The 21,231-nt window shown below is 32.4% G+C and overlaps 1 protein-coding gene across 1 annotated transcript; it reads left to right on the top strand.

Moving 5' to 3' along the window:
• The first annotated feature begins 245 nt into the window (after positions 1 to 245).
• Positions 246 to 6,580, top strand: LOC129880320 (potassium transporter 6-like). The gene is made up of 8 exons (XM_055954298.1): positions 246 to 684; positions 769 to 1,258; positions 1,851 to 1,904; positions 3,126 to 3,386; positions 3,486 to 3,538; positions 4,550 to 4,676; positions 4,769 to 5,023; positions 5,438 to 6,580. The coding sequence occupies exons 1-8, from the start codon at positions 646 to 648 to the stop codon at positions 6,496 to 6,498; spliced, it is 2,340 nt and encodes a 779-aa protein (XP_055810273.1). The 5' UTR covers positions 246 to 645; the 3' UTR covers positions 6,499 to 6,580.
• Positions 6,581 to 21,231: the final 14,651 nt, after the last annotated feature.

The following is a 21,231-nucleotide window of genomic DNA, read 5'->3' as shown; positions in this document are numbered from 1 at the left end:
CAATAACAAATATCTTATTAATTTAATTATTAATTTAACATATTTATAAATCGAAAATTGATAAACCGAATCAATATTAGTTAAACTGAATCGAACTGACACTACCGACAGCTTTCAACTCCTCCCAGGGCCAACTGAAAATGATATATCTCACTTTCTTTTCTTCCTTTCATTTATCTCAACAAAGGAAAAAAACATTAAAAAAATTAAAAATCACATAAATAAATAGTTTTTTTTTTTAAAAAAAGAACTCTTCCTAAATTTGTCTAAAGTGTTGATGACCAAACTATTCTCACTATTATGCTCAGATTCCAAGTTTTCTTACCTTTCTCTCTCGTTTGCTTAGAGCAATATCTCCGTGGCAAAGAGCTGTTCAACTGCATTTTAGCATATTGTAATCCACCCCACCCCCACCTCCACCCCACACCCCCACCCACCCTCAACTGTCTTCCTACTACAGCTACCAATGTCATTTTCTCCATTATATGAATCTTGATTTCCTAATAATCTTTGTGGTTGTGTTGTTTTTCTGTATTTTCTTGAAAGTTTTGTTCTTGTGGTAGAGGTAAACATTAATGGGTCTTGGTTGAAATTCTTGAAATTTCTATAAAAATGGTATCTTTAAGGTTCTAAAAAACACCTGCTATGGATCTGGAAACAGGGGTTAACCAAAATCGTGTGAAGGTAAAGTGTTAAAGTTTAGTTTTTTAATTAATTTTTATGAAATTTAAGATCACCCTTTTGATAATTTTTTTGTGGGGTTTGCAGAAAGAATCTTGGAAGACAATCTTGACATTGGCTTATCAGAGTTTAGGAGTTGTTTATGGGGATTTGAGCACATCACCTTTGTATGTGTATAAGAGTACTTTTGCTGAAGACATTACACATTCAGAGAGTAATGAAGAAATTTATGGGGTTTTATCATTTGTGTTTTGGACATTGACTTTAGTTCCTCTTTTGAAATATGTGTTCATTGTGCTTAAAGCTGATGATAATGGTGAAGGTGGAACTTTTGCTTTGTATTCATTACTTTGTAGACATGCTAAGGTTAATTCATTGCCTAGTTGTCAGTTAGCAGATGAAGACTTATCAAGTTATAAGAAAGATAATATCATTAGTCCTGCTCCAACTACTTTTGGGGCCACACTAAAATCAACTTTGGAGAGATATAGAGTTTTACAGAGATTTCTGCTTGTATTGGCTTTAATTGGAGCTTGTATGGTTATTGGAGATGGCATCCTTACACCTGCTCTTTCAGGTATGCCAATGACCAATTCTGATTGAACTCCAAAGATTAAATCACAAGTTATTGTCATCGATTTTAGTATTACATGTGCTTCAGTTATTGTATTATTTGTTGTTGCTACTGTTCTCGTTTTCTTTGTTTTCAGCGTGGTTTTTTTTTTTCACTGAAGGACTTTGCTTTACACATTGTTTTTTGATATTCTTTACTTGAGCCGAGGGTCGGAGTAAGTCTGCATACATCTCCCCAAACCCCACTTGTGGGATTATACAGGGTATTTTGTTTTTGTTATTGCTACTGCGTGTATCATTTTTGCCAGCTACCCAATGACAAAGAAACTCGATCCTTAACCCTTCCAATCCTTAGTTCATGGTGGGAATTCACTCTTGCCACTGGCTCCCCTTTTGTATTTACCTAGAGACGTGAGACAACTCTCTCTAAAATATTGCCTTAGTGGACCTGAATAGAACAGATGGTATAGATGATTCATATAACCGACTTCAACTGACTTTGGATTGTAGCATGGTTGATTGGTTGACCGAGAGTTTGGAATTTGTGGTGTTTGTTAGTTTCTGACATCATTCACTTTTTATGGACTTTTGTGCAGTTTTCTCTGCAGTATCTGGCATTGAACTTGCTATTGGAAAAGAACATCACAAATGTAAGTTTTATCTAATTTCTTCTGTGAGATCATTATGCTATATGTTTTTTCTGAAGTTGCTTAACGTTGAAGAAAAATTGTATGGTTAACAATGATTGTGCCTTTTTTACCCTACCAAATAAAGAAAAAAGTGATTGTGCTTTGTGACCTTTAGGTCTCATGAAACATGTGCTATAGCTATTCATCAAGGGGAAACTTGATGAACCTTCAAATTAAAAATTTAAACAGTTTTAGATAATCTACTAAATAGAAATAAAAATGACAGTGTACTCTTTATTTAGTGGTTTGACCTTTTCAAAACGACAGAATTTGAAGTTTTATAAAGCACTAATTCTATTTTTTCCATAGTGCACGTTTTGAAGTCATATGAGTAACAGATTTCCAACTTCTTGAACCCCTTGGTGATCTTATCATATGCTAATTAACATGTCTATAGATTATCAATTCCATCTGTCTGGAGCAAATACGATTTGAAGGCATGACTCCCCATTAAGGCCTAAGGGGGAGAATTCGGTATCAATAATAAAAGTTCAAACATGCAACCATAGATGTAAATGCAAAATTTTCAGTCAACAAATATTTGGTTTTAGTTTATTACTTTCAGCGTCGTGTATATTCTCCAAACACAAGTCCACACAAATGATTCTATGATTCCAAATGACAGCCAATGAATTTAGGAGAAACGAGATTTTTTTTGTAAGTTAGGAGCAATCGTAGATGTTGGCAAAGTATAGCCATCCTCAGACCCTGAGAGATGCAGTGAACTTTATATCCCCTTGTAGTGCTCCAATATCTTGCCAAAAGTGACTATTCACATTGTTTTCAATATCTTCATAGCTTAAAATGTCTACCCCGATAGGTTTTCAGCCTGCTTATTCATGAAGGAACATCTTGAATTCTCTTCCTACTGTTTGGAGATTCTTTAATATAATGTGTACCAAGCATACTTGGCAAAAATTTTACAAAGGAAAAGAGGCAACAGAAGGCATTAGGATCAGAAGGGTCTAACATTTTACTGTGAGGGCCTTTTGAACATGTCTATTTGAGTGATATATTCTAGCTTGGGACTCTGTTTTTGATCAAGGAATTATTTGAGTGATATATTTGAGCTTCGATTTCTTTATTTTATTCAAATTTGTGTAGGTCATTCAAAATACTATTTAATTCTTGATCCCTATGCTCTAAATGACATGCTATCTTTCTAAAATATGTCATTTGCAGATGTAGAACTTCCACTTACTTGTGTCATACTGATAGCCTTGTTTGCCCTTCAGCATTATGGCACCCACAGGGTTGGATTTTTGTTTGCACCTGTTGTGATAACATGGCTTATGTGTATCAGTGCTATTGGTGTATATAATATAATACAGTGGGACCGTCATGTGTATCGAGCACTGTCTCCATATTACATGTACAAATTCCTGAAAAAAACTCAAAGAGGAGGTTGGATGTCCTTGGGAGGGATCCTCCTGTGCATAACAGGTAAGATATAGTTGTCAATTGCTTTCTAATTATTCCTTGAGCAAAATATTTATCTACTGCAATTCTTTTGGTACGATGATCATCAAGTATATCTTTCAGGTTCAGAAGCAATGTTTGCTGATCTAGGACATTTCTCCCAGTTATCAATACAGGTATATATTCATTCTTCGTGTTATTCTTAAATGCGGAAGGTAAGTCTTAAAAACAATCTTATCATAGCTACTCAACATGAGAAGAGTTTAAGAATAAAATCTGAAATGCGGAAGACATCACACTAGTCTGACATTGCCTCTACTAATTAGACGGCGGCGTAGGACAAGCCCTAGCTCACCCAAACCATAAGAAAGTGAAATAGTTTGAACATAAAGAAATGACATAGCGGTTACGCCCTCGAATCATGAGAACTCACCCAAAATAATAACTCTGAGTGGAACCCGAACTAGCCACGAGGATGTCAGTAGTGTCGTGACCTATATTATGAAACAATATAGGCAAAAGTATGCGTTAGTACATGATATGTACTAAGTATGGAGAATATGCAGTGCATGCCGTTTACTCATGGTAATGCAATGACCAAGCTAAACATAATTAAAAACCTTTAAAACATTGTGTGAAACATAATACATGGTCAATGCAAACTCTTAAGAAAATCATAAGTCAAATGTAACGTAGTGAGAGAATCATAAGACATAGTGAGATCCATAAGTCTTTGTGAGAGATACCATTAACCAACATAAATAATGTGAGCTATAACACGGAGTCCAGCGTCTTTCTCCCACACTGAAAAGAGAGGTCCATACTTGTCAAGGTAAGAACCAATACATCGCCTAAGTGGATCCACTAAGCTACTAAGGAATCAAGTCTCAACTAACGGGTGACCCTTTCTATGGAATCAAGCGTCACACATTCATCATGTTACCAGAGTTAGTAGAGGTTCTGATTTCAAAAGTCTCACCACAACTTCTCAAAAAGTATTTTCACGTGTCTGGCCTTAGAAAAAGTAATAGGCTCACACATAAGAGGATGTGAAGACCTTAAATAACCTTTTTGCTATAGAAAAAGAGGAGAGCCGAATCCAGTTGATTGTTTACATTTAGTCACCTTGTGTATTTCTGCCAGAGTGAGATGTAATATTGTCTAAGAGACTATTTTCCCTTTCACAGATTGCTTTTACCTTCATGGTTTATCCATCACTGATACTCGCATATATGGGACAAGCTGCTTATCTTTCACAGCATCATGTTATTGAAAATGAAAGCTATCGTATTGGCTTTTATGTTTCAGTACCAGGTATGTGTATTCCCAATTGCTTTTACGGGGGAAACAATAACGGTGGTAAGAAAATTCAGCTGATGAATGTCATCTCATATTTGTTGTTTCAGAGAAACTAAGGTTGCCTGTTCTGGTGATTGCTATACTTGCTGCTGTGGTAGGGAGCCAAGCCATCATCACTGGAACCTTTTCAATTATTAAACAATGCTCCTCTCTGGGTTGCTTTCCTAGAGTCAAAATAGTGAATACATCGTCAAAAATACATGGACAGATTTATATTCCAGAGATCAATTGGACCTTAATGCTACTATGCTTGGCTGTTACTATTGGCTTTAGAGACACCAAAAGGATGGGCAATGCTTCAGGTATGGATGTAATGATATGAATAAGTAAAAAATTTCATTTGTGGAAATCATTTACCTTCCTGGGTGGAATGTTAAACTTAAAAGTGTCTTTATTTGTGTTCACCAAATAATCAATCTATAGATTGGCTGTTAAAGTTTAGAGTCATCCTCGTAATGTTCTTTGCGCTTGGTTCTGTCCTTAAACAAAACAAAATTACTTATTGAGTCTGTTATCTCCTCCATGGGAGACCAGTTTTCATGTTCAATTTCCCTGCGCTTTCTATGTACTTCTGCATAAACATTTGCATACTCTTTTGAAATTCATTTCGCGCTTGTTTGTACAGTGGATGCAAGGATCTCAAAAAAGAAAGGCCCTTTGTCCATGTTGAATGATATTCATTACTAATCCACATCCCTATTTTTGCTTTGTATCAGGTTTGGCAGTCATAACTGTCATGCTGGTTACGACTTGTTTGATGTCATTGGTGATTGTTTTGTGCTGGCGCAAGAGTGTCCTCCTTGCACTTTGCTTTGTGATATTCTTTGGGACTATTGAGGCCTTATATTTCTCAGCTTCTCTGATTAAATTTTTGGAAGGAGCATGGGTGCCTATTGTGATGGCCTTTGCTTTTATGATAGTAATGTGCATTTGGCACTATGGCTCTTTAAAGAAGTATGAATTTGATGTCCAAAATAAGGTCGCTGTTGAGTGGCTACTTGGTCTTGGTCCCAGCCTAGGCATTGTACGTGTTCGTGGCATTGGCCTCATACACACTGAGCTCGTATCCGGAATCCCAGCAATCTTCTCACACTTTGTTACCAATCTTCCAGCATTCCACCAGGTCTTAGTTTTCCTTTGTGTCAAATCTGTCCCAGTTCCTCATGTTAAACACGAGGAGCGTTTCCTCGTTGGACACATTGGTCCAAGAGAGTACCGCATATACAGGTGCATTGTCAGGTATGGTTATCGCGATGCTCATAAAGATGATTCAGAATTTGAGAATGATCTTGTGTGTAGCATAGCTGAGTTTATAAGAACAGGAAAGACGGGGTTGAATGTTAACGGTGAAGATCTTAGAAAGGATTTTGAAGACCTGACTGTTGTTGGAACCCCGTCAACTCATATATCAGGAGTTCAACTTCGTGAGGATGAGGATGTAAGTGTTGAATTAGTTGGAACATCAGAACGCAAAGAAATACTTTCTCCACGCGTAACCAAGCCTAAGAAAAGGGTGAGGTTTGTTATACCAGAATCTCCCAAGATTGATAGAGGTGCACAAGAGGAGTTGAGAGAATTGATGGAAGCAAGGGAAGCAGGCATAGCTTACATATTGGGACATTCCTATGTAAGAGCCAAACAAGGATCTAGCTTATTTAAGAAAATAGTTATAAATTTTGGTTATGACTTTTTGAGAAGAAACAGTAGACCACCTACATACACTTTAAGTGTACCCCATGCTTCTACTTTAGAGGTAGGAATGGTTTACAATGTATGATGTTTTGTATACAGGAAAAAACAAATAATGAATGTTGTACATGTGTTTGTAGTTTTTGTATGAATAGAAGAGAAGTTAGTAACTAACTGTCAATTTGTGTGCATCTCGACTAATTTCATGGGGTATATGTTACTTCACACCAACACATGTACGGGATAATTCTATCTAACAAAACTTTGACATATGTAAAAAGATCATCCTATCAACACACGTACAGGATAATTATATCTAACAGAACTTCGACATATGAGAAAAGATCATATATCAACACATATAGGGATAACTCTATCTAACAAAATATTGACAGATGGAAAAAGATCACCTATTGTCAGTTTTTTTTGCCTCAATTGTGTTAGAACTTGATAGCTCATGGTCAGCAATTCACTTCATCATGCACATTCTGCAGGGTATAAGACATATAGAAGTTGGATATTTCTAAAGTTCAGAGAGGAACAATTCTCTCTCTTTCGTGACATCAATAGTCAGTCAATACAAAACCTAAGAGCTTGGTGGAATCAATATATGATTGCATAAATGTGTATGATTTTGTGCCTAGAAATAAGTTAGCATTCTATTCTTCAATATGAACTTATCTTCTTCCTCTCTCCCCCCCCCCCCCCCTTTTTTTTTTTTTTTTGGTTTTGCTTACAACAACATACCCAGTGAAATTTCACAAGTGGAGTTTGAGAGGGTAGAACGTGCGCAAACCATACCCCTACCTCATGGAGGTAAAGCGACTATTTCCAGAGGACCCTCAGCCCAAGTACACCATATCAAAGTAGGTATGAAAAGGAAAAACGACAGTGGAGAAAACAAAGCAACTAATAAGGAAATAGTAACAATCACAAAATATGCAATAACCTAAACACAATAAACAAAAAGTGTTGGTGGAATCAAAAGTAAGACACTATTACAGCAAGTACAAACATTTGTTCATAACAATGGTAGCTACAAATGTATAGAGCAAACACTTACAAAACGTTACAAAAGTATAGAGCAAACTGTCATTCACCTGACTTTTTGCACCCTTCAATGTTGTGTCATTGGTTGGTTTTGTAAAAATGGACAAACACAAACATTTGAATTAACACAAACATTTTTTTGCCTGAAGAACCTCATATATATGACATTGAAGTCGCAAAAAATTGTATCTAAAGTTTGAATAACCACATATTTTTTGCCTGAAGCCTTGTCAAGGCCAAACTTTGAACATTATTGTTTGAAGTTTGACATGATTTGTTAAGATCAATTTTGAATATTTTTACCTGAAGTTCAGATAAATATTTTGCAGAACTTTAGATATTTTTGTATACAGTTCAGACATTCACATGGCAAAATTTTAAAGATTTTTGCATGAAGTGCGCGCATATATATATATATATATATATACTAGTTAAGTGTACGTGTTTTGCACGTGTGTATCGTGTGTTAATTAATAATAAATATATATGAAAAAGGAAATTATTGTGTGTAAGTTATAACAAATTTCTCCCTCCTCTCTCCTCTCTCCTCTCTCCCTCGCTTCTCTCCCCTCCTCTCTCTCTCTCTCTACACTCTCTCTTGCATATCTCCTCTCTCTCTCTGTCCTCTCTCGCTTACCTCTCTACCCTCTCTTGTTTGCTTCCTTCTCTCCTTGCAATTCAACTACAAATGGTAACAATCAATGATACAAACACAAATGGTATTTCAATAATTCACATCCTTATCTATGATTCAAAACACAAATGGTATCAATTATATAAATACACATGAATACAAATATAATTTGTTATGAAATACAACATTGATACAATTGTATTCGTAAAATAATACAAAATTATACTATATAAATGTACCTTCAAATTACTCTGGTTTAAATCAATAGCAAATGGCATAAATTAACTTTCATATAAAGTAGTTTATGTGCTATCAACTAAAAGAGACAAAAAAGAAGATCAACGTTAAAAGAACATAAGAAGTTGGTGTTTGAATCACTAACAAAATAGATATGCCTAGAACATAAATTTAAATTTTAACCTACTATTAATGATTAATACCACTTGCAACCTCAATTGCATAATTAGAGCCTCATTATGAAAATCAATATGAAAACTCTAACAAACTAAAGTTGATGAGATGAAAAGGCCAAAATTACAGACATAGTAAAGAATGTGTTAGATCAAATCCAAAAAAACACAATAAAAGCATGCGATATCTATATCATAATTCATAAGCAATTAAAAGAGAAGAGGTAGAATTATATGTCAATATAGAACTTTAATAATTATGGTCAATGAATTATATACTACAAAAGAAGAAAGAGGAAAAACCCCCAAATAAAGAAAATATGTTTATACACTAAAAGTCTTGTATTTAGAACTCTAATTATGGTATACAACGAAAATAGAAAGACGTAAAAATCCCATATTAAGGAAAATATTATTTACACAATCCTACGTAACATAAAATTATGTGTTTGTTTAGAATCATGATTATCGTTGGTGTAGTTTGGCCCAACAAAAGGATATTATTTTAATTTAAGTTGATTTCATATTCGAAATATCACGTTTGACTATGTTTTATTGTGAAATTTAAAAAAAGTAGGTTTTATTATCAAAGTAAAAAATGATATTTGAAAGTTGAGTTTACTTACATAAATGACTATAATTATAGGATTATTGAATTTCAATAGCTATAATTATGTTATTTACTAAAAGTAATTACACTTCATTTCTATTTCTAGCTGTATTTGCCTATATTTTTTCTTTGTTCTTTATTTATACATTAACACCTTCATTAATCTAGTGCAGTAAATAAGGTAATGTAATGTTACTAAAATGGAAAGCCCTTTAATTACCTTCTTAAAATTCTCAATTTCTCATTATTAAATTGACAATTAATATTTACCTTTTGAAGACATAATCTCTTGAATTCCAATCAGGTCAACAAAAAAATTTAGGATACATCGTATTCCATTCTTGTTCTTATTTCAGTCATCATAAAGGTATGCACTGAAGTTTGTTTGATTTAAAATATTTTGTTGTATTAGATGAAGTTACTGTATTTATGTATTTACAGTATGAATATTTATATACAATTAGTATATGAAGGCTTGAATACAAGTATTTATATAACTTGGTGTATTAAAATATTTCAAAGGAATTAACTATTGTATAACTTAATGTATTAATATATCCAAAAAGGAAAAATTATAGCATTTACCTCCTTTTCTTTTTTTTTGTTGGTAATAAGAGATATTTTATATATAGCAATACATCAAAAGTGGCACAGGAGTTGCTGGCATTAGCCTTGTTGGCAATTACATTACAAGGAGACATAGGAAATATTATACATTGGGGGCTATCTTTGTTTTTCATTATAGCATTTACCTTATGAAATACAATGTAAAATGAATATCTATATACATTTAGCATATGAGTACTTGATTTCAGGTGAATAAAGGTAATTTAATTAAATAACTTAATGTATTACAATATAAAAAAGGATACAAATTTTTATATATCAATTAATTTATTATTTTATCAAATAAAGCATATGAACACAACAGTTTAAATACCTTTGACTTATGAATACACTTATATAAATATACAAATTGAATACCCCTGTTGTTGAACATATATTTGATACATTGAAAAAAGAAAAAAAAGAACATAACACAATATTCGTATCCAAGCATCCAAATGTGTAAATATTTTCGACCAAAAAAAATAAAAAATGTATAAGTATTTTATTTTTTTTGAGAACAATTGTGTGTACTTCACTGTGTAAAAAAATTGAAAACCTCACAAACCTCAATCTCATTTTGCTCATGTATTCACAACTATATATTTATGAACACAACTGATGAATTCATCCATCTGTCAACTATGTCCTATTTCTATACAGTTTGACATAAAAATGACAATGTCACATGCTACAAAATAAAGTAAAGTATTTAGATGTATAAATGTTGGACTAAAAAAAATAAAAAATTAAAAGCATGGGGAAACGTTCACCTTAAAACATGCCTAAACATAATTAAGATTAGGCATGTAGTAATTGCTTTCCCATTTAATATTTACTTATTTATACAGATATAAAAAAAAAAACTTATTGTATAATTGACTTTGCTATTTAATATTTAATTGTATCCATAAAGCATAAAAAAGATAAACTATAGCTATTTATTTTAAATATATAATTTTGTTTGCTATATCCTATAATTTTTCTAAAAAATTAATGGTCAAACATCTAAATTTCTAACCATTTTAAAAGTGATCTATAAAGAAAGGGAAAATTACCCATTTACACATGTTATATTACCATATTTACTAATACTCCCAACTAGTTGAAAAAATATCAAAAATCCCTATTTTTTTTAACTCTCTCACTCTTTCACTGATACATCACTTTTACCTTATATCAGTTATCCTAAATTCACGCCTATTCTTCAGCCTCGTCGGCGGCAGTTTCATTTTTCCAATTTCAGTCCATCTATTACTCAATTTCAAGCTTCTAAGTAAGGTATATTCAAGTTTTTGCTTTACTGGTGTCTCGCTTCATTCTCACCTCCTTCGATTTCTTCTGTTTTCTTCTGTAATTTTTTTTTACTCATATTGTTCACTGATACACATGGAATCCGCTCCATCTTTTAGTGTTGGTCTCACTCAGTTGAATAAAAATCAAGAAATTCTTGTTTCACCGGACGAGGTTAGATCCAAATGTCGTAACGATCCATTAGTGATGGATAAGCTACGTGAGAAATTGAAGTCGAAATCTCAAGTTCAACATTCACCCAAAGAAGCTGACAAGAAAATTGAAGAGGTTTCAACACGTCCTAATCTCCCAAAGGTATGAGTTCATCTAAGATGTTTTTTTAATATCGTTTTTATGAAGATTTACTGCTTCTGATACATATAATTTTATGTATCAGATTCGTATGTATCAACATTTAATGATTCTGATACATCGAGTTTTTATATTAAATGCTCATGTATCAGGATTTACAACTTATGATACATCTTATTTATGTATCAGGTTCTCATGTATCAAGCTTACATGAGAATTTGATACATCCTGTTTATATTATTTTTTTAAAAAAATATCATTTTTCTGAAGATTTACTGATTCCTGATACATCTAGTTTATGTATCAGATTCTTATATATCAAGCTTTAATATTTCCGATACATCGTGTTTTTCTATCGGATTCTCATGTATCAAACTTTAATGTTCCTGATACATCTTGTTTATGTATCAGATTCTCATTTATCAAGCTATAAGCATAGCTTGTGAGTATTAACAAATATGCATATTTAAATCATTACTGTGTCAAATTTATTTATTTTTTAAGTTGTGTATTCATTTTTTTTGTAGAGATTGTGGTATTTTCATGGCTATTTTTGCTGAATATCTTAGTGATGGAATTTCTATTCCAACTACTGGACTACATGCCGAATTCTTCCCTTCAAGATATGCTGCACTATTGTGAAATTATGGTTATCGGAAGGCTAATGATGGTTATGTTAGCGACAACGACGATCCAAAAAAATCTAAGAGAGATTTCATATCCCCTGGTCAAGGAGAACCGATGGACGTCGAGTAGTTTTTTTTTAATTTTATAGTAGTAGAATGTACACTTATGTTTTTGCACCAATAGTAAACATTTTTTTGGTTATTCAACAATTTAGCAGACTTTTAAGTTTTTCTCATATATATGTATCATATTCTGATTTATCAAACTCGAATGCTTCTGAGACTTCTTATTTATTTATCAAGTTTTCATTTATCAATCTTTAATACTTATGATACATCTTATTTTTGTATCATATTCTCATGTATCAAACTTGATTACTTTCGATACATCTACTTTATGTATCAGATTGTAATGTATCAAGATTTAATGATTCTGATACATCTACATTTATATATCAGAATATCATGCATCAATCTTTACAACTTCTGATACATATACTTTATATATCAGATTGTAATGTATCAAGATTTAATAATTCTGATACATCTATATTTATATATTAGAATATCATGTATCAATCTTTACAACTTCTGATACATATACTTTATATATCAAATTGTAATGTATCAAGATTTAATGATTCTGATACATCTACATTTATATATCAGAATATCATGTATCAATCTTTATAACTTCTGATACATCTACTTTATGTATCAGATTGTAATGTATCAAGATTTAATGATTCTGATACATCTACATTTATGTATCAGAATATCATGTATTAATTTTTACAACTTCTGATACATTGTTTATGCATCAGATTGCAATGTATCAAGCTTTACAGATTCTGATACATTTACGTTTATGTATCAGCATCTCATATATCAAGTTTTAGAGCTTCTGATACATCTAGATTATGTTTCAGATTCTTATGTATCAAGATATAATGATTCAAAATCATCTACATTTATGTACCAGTTTATCATGTATCAAGCTTTACAGCTCTTGATACATCTACTTTATGTATCAGATTCTCATGTATCAAGCTATAATGCTTCTGATACATTTATATTTATGTACCAAATTATCATGTTTCAATCTTTACAGCTCTTGATACATCTACAACATATATCAATACAACATGTTATGTATCAATCACAATTCAGTTGAAAACTAATACAACAACCTTTAAAGTATCAATCCTTAATACGTCGAATGTTTATGTATCCACTATTCTCATGTATTAGATTCGAAATTACTATCAATACCAAGTTATTTACAATGAAGATAATTACCAACCATCCATGTATCAATTATTGATATTCAATTACTATTCTGGTTAATTGATATATGTATCAAATACAACCCACACTGTAAAAAAAACTCTGTAGATGTAAGTACATGATCCAAATAGAATGTATCCTGGCATAACAAAATATCATTTCTCTTTGGAAATGAAATTACAAGTCTTTATGTTGTGGCCTTCATGGCCACAACGACTACAATAATTTGTGCTCATTCTTATCTTCTCACTAGAGTACTTTTTTCTTCCTTTCTTTGGTCTTCCTGGCATCCTTTTGTATCTTGATGGCAAGACGAATTCTTCCAAAATTTCTTTCTGAACAGACCAATCTTTCTTATCTGGCATTGGAACCATTGACAATTGATAAGTATTTGTCAATGCCTCTGGCTTGTAGTAATCAGAACAGTATGGGTGCATGTCTGTAATGTTCTTGCTCTTCAACACTGCAATTGTGTGTGGACATGGTATCTCGTCTAGTTGAAACTTTCCACAATTGCATGTTTTTCTTTCAAGACACACAATGTATCTTATACCTGACTCATAAACAGAATAAAGATATTCTGATGAAGCAACAATCTGCAGTAAATAATTATCACGGATATATATCAGAACTGATGTATCAAATACAGAACTGATGTATCAGGAAATACAGAACTAATGTATCATATAGCTATGTATCAAGCAACTATGTATCAAGTAGATATCTACTTAAAAAAAATAACTGGTGTGTACCTTCATTCTCGAATACTATATTGTGTTTGATATTAGGATATCTTCGAATTTTTTACCCAAAGTATGTTTTGTATAAGCTATTATGTCCATATAAGCTCCAAAAAGTCAATAGGCAGCTCTCGTTTGGAGAACAATATTTTTACTTTTTACGGTTGATAGCTATCTCAAACTATTTATGTGAATATGCTAACACACTTCTGTAAATATTAGCTTGTCTTAGTGATGATGGATCAAAACACACACACACACAAATTTAGGTATAACATCGTTCAGTTCTTGAATAAAGTTAACATATATCAGATATATTTACTATGTATCAATATGTATCAGATATACTTACTATGTATCAGTATGTATCATGAACATTAACCAACGAAACTTAACTCTACAAAATCAACAGTATATTTGGGAAAAGTATTGAACTGACTTATATACATAATGTTATGATGTATCATGACAGGTAAAATAAAAAAAAATATTAACCTGTATCAGATACACAGAGATTGTTATGTATCTGATACATTCTGAAAGCAAGTTTTTGAATTGTTTTACTTGATACATAATACTTAGTATGTATCAGTATGTATCATGAATATTAACCAACGAAAATTAACTCTACAAAATCAATAGTATATCTGGGAAAAGTATTGAACTGACTTATATACATAATGTTATGATGTATCATGACAGGTAAAATAAAAAAAAATATTAACCTGTATCAGATACACAGAGATTGTTATGTATCTGATACATTCTGAAAGCAAGTTTTTGAATTGTTTTCCTAGAACTTATGCTCTGTTTTTGAGTTTTCCTTCATAGTCAGAAATTTTGTATAGTTCATAACTCAGCTCGGATTGCCAAACTCCAGAATGTCTCAGTAGTATCGCGATATTCATCTTGATTCGCTTGATGAAACTCAAAATTTGGATTGAATTTTTTGTTAGAACTTATGCTCTATTTTTGAGTTTTCCTTCATAGTCAGAACTGTTTCTTTTTTTAAAAGGATTCTTTGCCTTAATTAATACGGTAATTGATTGAAACAATCAATTATAACTTGATTTACGTTACTACCCATAAATAACCCAACAACATTAATTATTTTACATCCAAAACCTGATGTATCAGCATAGTAAGTAATGTATCGGAAATTTAAAAAAAAAAAGGGGAAATCGGGTATTTTTAAAAAAATGAGGAATACATTGTAATTGAGTCTTTTCACTATGGGATTTAGGTAAAGTTTACATAAAGAAACCCAACATTAAGTGGGCTCAATCAGAAGCCCAATGTTAATGCAAGTAATTGCACTATAAATTGGTTTGAAGGTTTGATAATTTTCAGCTCTTTTCATCTATTAAGTGATGCCATTATTGTATAAAATATAAACAATGTATTCATTAGATACTACATTAGATTGAATAAAAAATCGATTGATCGTTTTATATAATTGTTATGCTTAGTATATACATTGTTTTTTATCAAGGTTAGGATTAAAAAAGACCAATCAGATATTATGGAATAAAACCTATAAAATTAATAATTACCGAAAGATTCTATGTTAAAAAGGCCATGATTTACTGGTTGAATAAGAGTAACAAACAATTATGTTATCTGTTATGGAATTAATGTAAAAATGAAACTTATTTAAATAATTTCAATGATTAATTCAACCGTAAACTACTAGTAACTTACTGTTTATTCTAATGTGATTAATAAATGTTTGTTTTAATAACATGATTGTATAAACGGAAAAAGGTCAAATATATCCTTGTATTATCATAAATAATTTAAATATATCCTTCTTTATATTTTCGGGCTAATATACTCCTATAGTTACAACCCATCCTTTTAACCCCGATCTGAATTTGGTACAGTATCATGTTTCTTCTACTGGAATTATTATAATTGCGTGGATAGTACTTACTATATTTTCAGTTTCTTTCCTTCTTGCTTCAAAAATTGGATGTTATTCTTTGGGTGTCAACTTATATCACGATTCTGTCTCGTTGTAAGTGATACTAATTCTGTGATGGGAGAATCAATACTAATCCAACTAAGTAGGGATGTGCGAAAATTGAACCGATCGATAAACTGAATCTAAAAAAGTGTTATTGGTTTATTTCTATTGGATTATTGGGTTAACGGTTATTTAATGGTTTTATAAAAAAAAATATTAGGTTATCAGTTTGGTAGTGATTTTTTAATATTGGGTTATTGGATAAACCGATAAGCCATTAAGACTATGATAATTTACTATTTTAATTTTTATTCATACTTAAATATCAAAGTATCAAAAAAAATATATTAATATAATCACTATATCAGATTATCAGTACCCTACACAATTCATAGTTCGCACTGTATTTACCTTTTATGCGTTAGTATTACTTTAGATTCACAATATCAAAATCGAAAGAACTAAGAACGGCGGCGGCTACAGTTTGCAACGACAATGGTAAGGGTTAGGTGATGGCTAAGATTGTGAACTGTGAGTATTCACAACAAGAACGTCTGATTTGCTTGTTTTGTTGTATGCCTGTATCGCGTCAAATTATTGGAGAAGTCGTATATATTTATTTTGAAAGCATTTTCTTATTGGTTAAACTGAAAACCGAACCGTTAAAGACCAGAATCGCTACAAATATCTTATTGGTCTTATTACTGGTTTAGCCTATTTAAAACCCAAAAATCGGTTTAACCTATTTAAAACCCGAAAACCGATAAACCGAACCAATAATACTTAAAATCGAACCGAACCAACCGATACACACCCCTACAACTAAGATATGCTAGTAACCCAAAAGAAGCATTTCAACAAGTGTAAAATTTAAAAATATAGTTATAAAGCTGAGTTTCCATAAACTCAGTAAATTTATCAAAACATCCAGAAATTACTCCCTAGAAACTGAAAGTCATTGTACTAAAACTCTATCTAAGGGTCTAGAATAAGGGGATGCAACCCCGAAAATAATAAATATTAAACAATAGTCTAAAGTATCTAAGTCCGAAAGGAAAGGACTAAGAGCTAAAATGAATCTAAGGCAGCATGAAAGAATTGACTCACCCTTGAATCCGAACGATCAATGATCTCCTAACTGAGGTCTCTCAACAACCGCCTAAATATCCCCTGTGCTTAATAAAAAAAGAGAAAGTGCAGTATTAGTACACAACCACATTATAATGGTAGGATCACACATTAATTTCCATTAAATGAAATATGAATAAGAAACTACAACATAGTAAGGCAACAATGTATAATCTCATCACAGTTATGCCAACTTTTATATCATTATATAGGTAAACATATTCAATCACAATTCAACAGTCAAACGATGGTCCTCTTATGGAATCCATACCCAAACTGTTAGTGTACCGGCGTGGTACCCGATCCAATATGAAATCACACATCATAAACACAACCACAATGAACAGGCACACACACTTGTACAACCAAGTAATACATTCATTGCATGTAAATTGATCACAAGATGTCATTTCACTTCATGTTCTTTCCCTTTTCCCTAATCATATATCATGCATGCAATACTAGTGAAGTAGTTAACAAGCACATATAACACAAGCAGGAAACTCAACCATCACCTACCTCAAAACAAACATTGAAAACTTAAAAAAAATGGAATTTTCCCTTTTCTAATGTCTTGGCTAGTTCTTGGTCTAAAACAAACAAAGAATACAAAGAATCAATGAACAATGACCTAAAATATTCGAATTACATCAAAATCCTAATCTTTGGCCAATTTCGTGATCATCTCATCCAATTAGGCCTTTTCCCACCATTAATCCAGGCCAAAACCTTCCCCCGAGAGAATTCTCATAGATTCTAAGGTCTAAGAATCAAATTACAAGTTACAGGAAGGATTAACTTACCTTTATCAAATAATTTGGTGAAAAACTGGAAAGAAAATAGCCCTAAGTCACCCCTTGCTCTTCAAAAATAAAGTTGGAGCAAATAATAACGTTTTAAGACTTTTCCATGATAAAATCCATGACTTTTCTGCTATAGCGTGATTAATCCCGCCACAATGGCTTTCATGGAGACAGAACTCGAAATTCATATCTCAAACCCCCAATTTGAAAAACAACATCAAATTTTGACGTTCTAAGATAACCCCTTCACGTCAAATTCAATTATGGGAGTTCTACTTACCTGAATTCACTTCCGTAAGACCCTGTGGACTCCTTAATATCTTAGCTACTTGTTCAAATAGTAAAACTTAGAAATACACCCTAATTGTAACACCCGGAATTTTTTTCGCAAAGACTCAAACATTCCTTCACATGTGTGTATAGACTCGAACCGAAGGACTTGTAATTTATATATGAGTTAGGATTAATTCCTAAGTATTTGAAGTGTGTTAGATGTTTTTAGGAGTCATAAGGGATCTCTAACACCAAACCGAGTCCAAAGAATTCCAATCGATTAAGTTTTCGGATGAGTTAGTATAAGGGTCAACTTCAAACGACCATATCTCTTTGAATATAATGAAATGGGTGGACCACGACCTACCAAATTAAAGGTCTTTGAGTCTTCTTTCTAACTCCACCAAGATTGTAATTTTTGGAGTTCAGAGTCAAACGTTATGACCTTTTTTCTACAGACTAGTACTGCAGGAATTTCAGGCCTGAACTCTAACTGCAGAAAATTTAGGTTTGGCGCTCCAGTGGCGCCCGGCGCCACTATAGCGCTAGAAAACAGCCTCAGTAGTTTGGTCCTTGGTGCGATGCGCCACTATTATATATGCAGGGTTTTAAGCCCATTTTGGCTTGGCGCTGCAGTGGCGCGACGCGCCACTATAGATTTTTGCCCAGTTTTCCAGATTTTGAAGAGGGGTAACTTAGATATTTTCCCTAAACATATATACCATAACTTGGAATGTTTTGGGATCATTTTCCAGCCTTCTCACCTCTCAAAAACCCTAATCTCCATCCCCTCTTCTCTCCCAAACATCTCCAATAAGATTTGCCCTAAAAAACTCAAGGATTCAAGCTTCCCATTGAAGACCCAACAACAAGGTTTCTTCAAAATCTACTCTAAGGTATGTAAGGCTAACCTAAAATATGGATTGAGTTCTTCCATATGCCCATAGATGTGTTGGATAGAAGTTGTGAAAGATTTGAACCTTCTATGAAGGTTTTCTTGAAATTTCCTAAACTATAAAATATTACTAAAATGTGTTAATGATGTTCTTGAGTTGACTTTGTTGAGAGTATGGATTCATGTATCCATTCACATGAACCCAAGATGAGATTTATTTTTGGTCATAATTTATCTTGAGGATGAGATTGATGGTTTTTATGTATAATAAAAAATATATTATTTTTCATAGTGAAATGAGGTATTCTTTTACATGAGTTTGATGAAATTGATTTTGAGTTATATGAGAATTGGGATAGTTATGAATGTGAATGGCATAAAAAGAAATGAAATATTGGTAAAGCTAGAATGTCACTTTTGTTTCTATAAATGGAATATAGAATTAAATAAGAATTTTGGAGCAAGATGTTTGATAATGATGTGAATGATGATGTTTGATAATGATGTGAATAATGATGTTTGATGATGATGTAAATGGTGATGTTTGATGATGATGTGAGTGATGGTCATCTTTAAATATATGTAGAATGATTGATGAAGAGGTATGTTGATGATGATGCTTGAGGTGAAGTGGATTGGAGTCTAATGTGATTATGTGATATGTGATTTGCATGAATTGATTTGATTGGAGTCTTATGAGCATTTTGAAAATAAATGTTCTTTTGAGAAGGGGTTTTAAATAAATGATTTGTGAATATTCTTGCATAAACTATTTATACACTATTTTGAGTTCAAAGAATGATTATTTTCATCCTTAATTTAAAAAGAGTTTAAGCAAGATTTGAGTTTGAAAAGTCTCTTAATTATCACTTTGAACATGAGTATTTTGAGTATAAATGAGTTGAGTATTTTTAAATAAAAAATGTCTATTTTGAGTTTGAGTGAAGAAGTTGAAACTATGTTTTAAATGCATCTAATATTTTCTACATTCATTGAGTAGAGATGGTATCAATTTAAAGAGAAGAGTTTGATGATTTGAGATGAGTCGATTTGAAAGAAGGTCCAATGAGGCCAGATTTGATTGAGTTTTGAAAAGAGTCCAATGAGACTAAATGAATATTTTGAGTATTTTATTCACTTGATAGATATGAGCATATTGAGTCTTGGAAGGAGTATCGAGCACCGAATTGGGTAAGAGTATAGTCCATACTCGAACCAATAAATTACGTCGCCAAACGTAGGAGAGGATTGAACCATTAAAGTCAAATGTTTCCTAAATTACAGTCCTGACATGATAGGACTTGATTGGTTATGGATCCATAATTGTTGATTCATTCTTACCCTGGCAAGGTATGAACGGACGTGGCAACAACATCGGCTTGTTGTACTATCACTCGGTCATATAGTGATAGTTGTCGGTTAGAGAAACTCCCAATTGAATGGATTGTGCTTGATATGATTGGTTTGATTGTGATTGTAGATGATTGGGTTGAATTGTAAAACATTGCATAATTTAATTTGCATATCTATTGAGCTGCGCATAGCGGGAGCCTTAGTGCACCAGGCTGCCCTTTTTTTTGAGCTGAGTCCTTTGACTTTATGGTGGAGTTGATTACATATGATTGGATTGGATTGAATCAAAATTTACATGATTGAATTGAATTGAATTGAAATATACACGATTGGATTGGATTGGATGATATATGATTAGATTGTGTATGATTGGGTTGAATAAAGTGGTATGTGATTGAATGGGATCGAATTGTAAATGATTTGATTGAACTGTATTGTACATGATTGGATTGGATTGTATGGTATATGATTGGTCTTTGTCTAAAAATGTATTCTTACTTTAGACTTATGACACTTTGATTGAGTCTCTCTTATCTTTCTGATTTTGAGATATTTGAACCAACATTATTCTTCCTTGAGGTATGTTTCATTCTCCCATATTACATACTCGTACATTTCATGTACTAACATCTATTTAGACCTGCATCATTTCATGATGCAGAGACAGGTTTAAGAGATCATCAATAGGAGCACCATTGAGGACCTATACACACTCAGCGTATTGGTGAGTCCTCCCCTACATTCGGAGGATACCGCTTATGTTATTCTTGCGTCGAGTTAGCCCTTTTTATTTTGATTTGAGGTAGCCATGACCATGTCATTGCCACCAATTGGA

Source organism: Solanum dulcamara, chromosome 2 (assembly GCF_947179165.1).
Source record: "Solanum dulcamara chromosome 2, daSolDulc1.2, whole genome shotgun sequence".
Taxonomy (NCBI): Eukaryota; Viridiplantae; Streptophyta; class Magnoliopsida; order Solanales; family Solanaceae; genus Solanum; species Solanum dulcamara.
The sequence above is the reverse complement of the archived record's forward strand: the minus strand, read 5'-3'. Positions and strand labels throughout refer to the sequence as shown.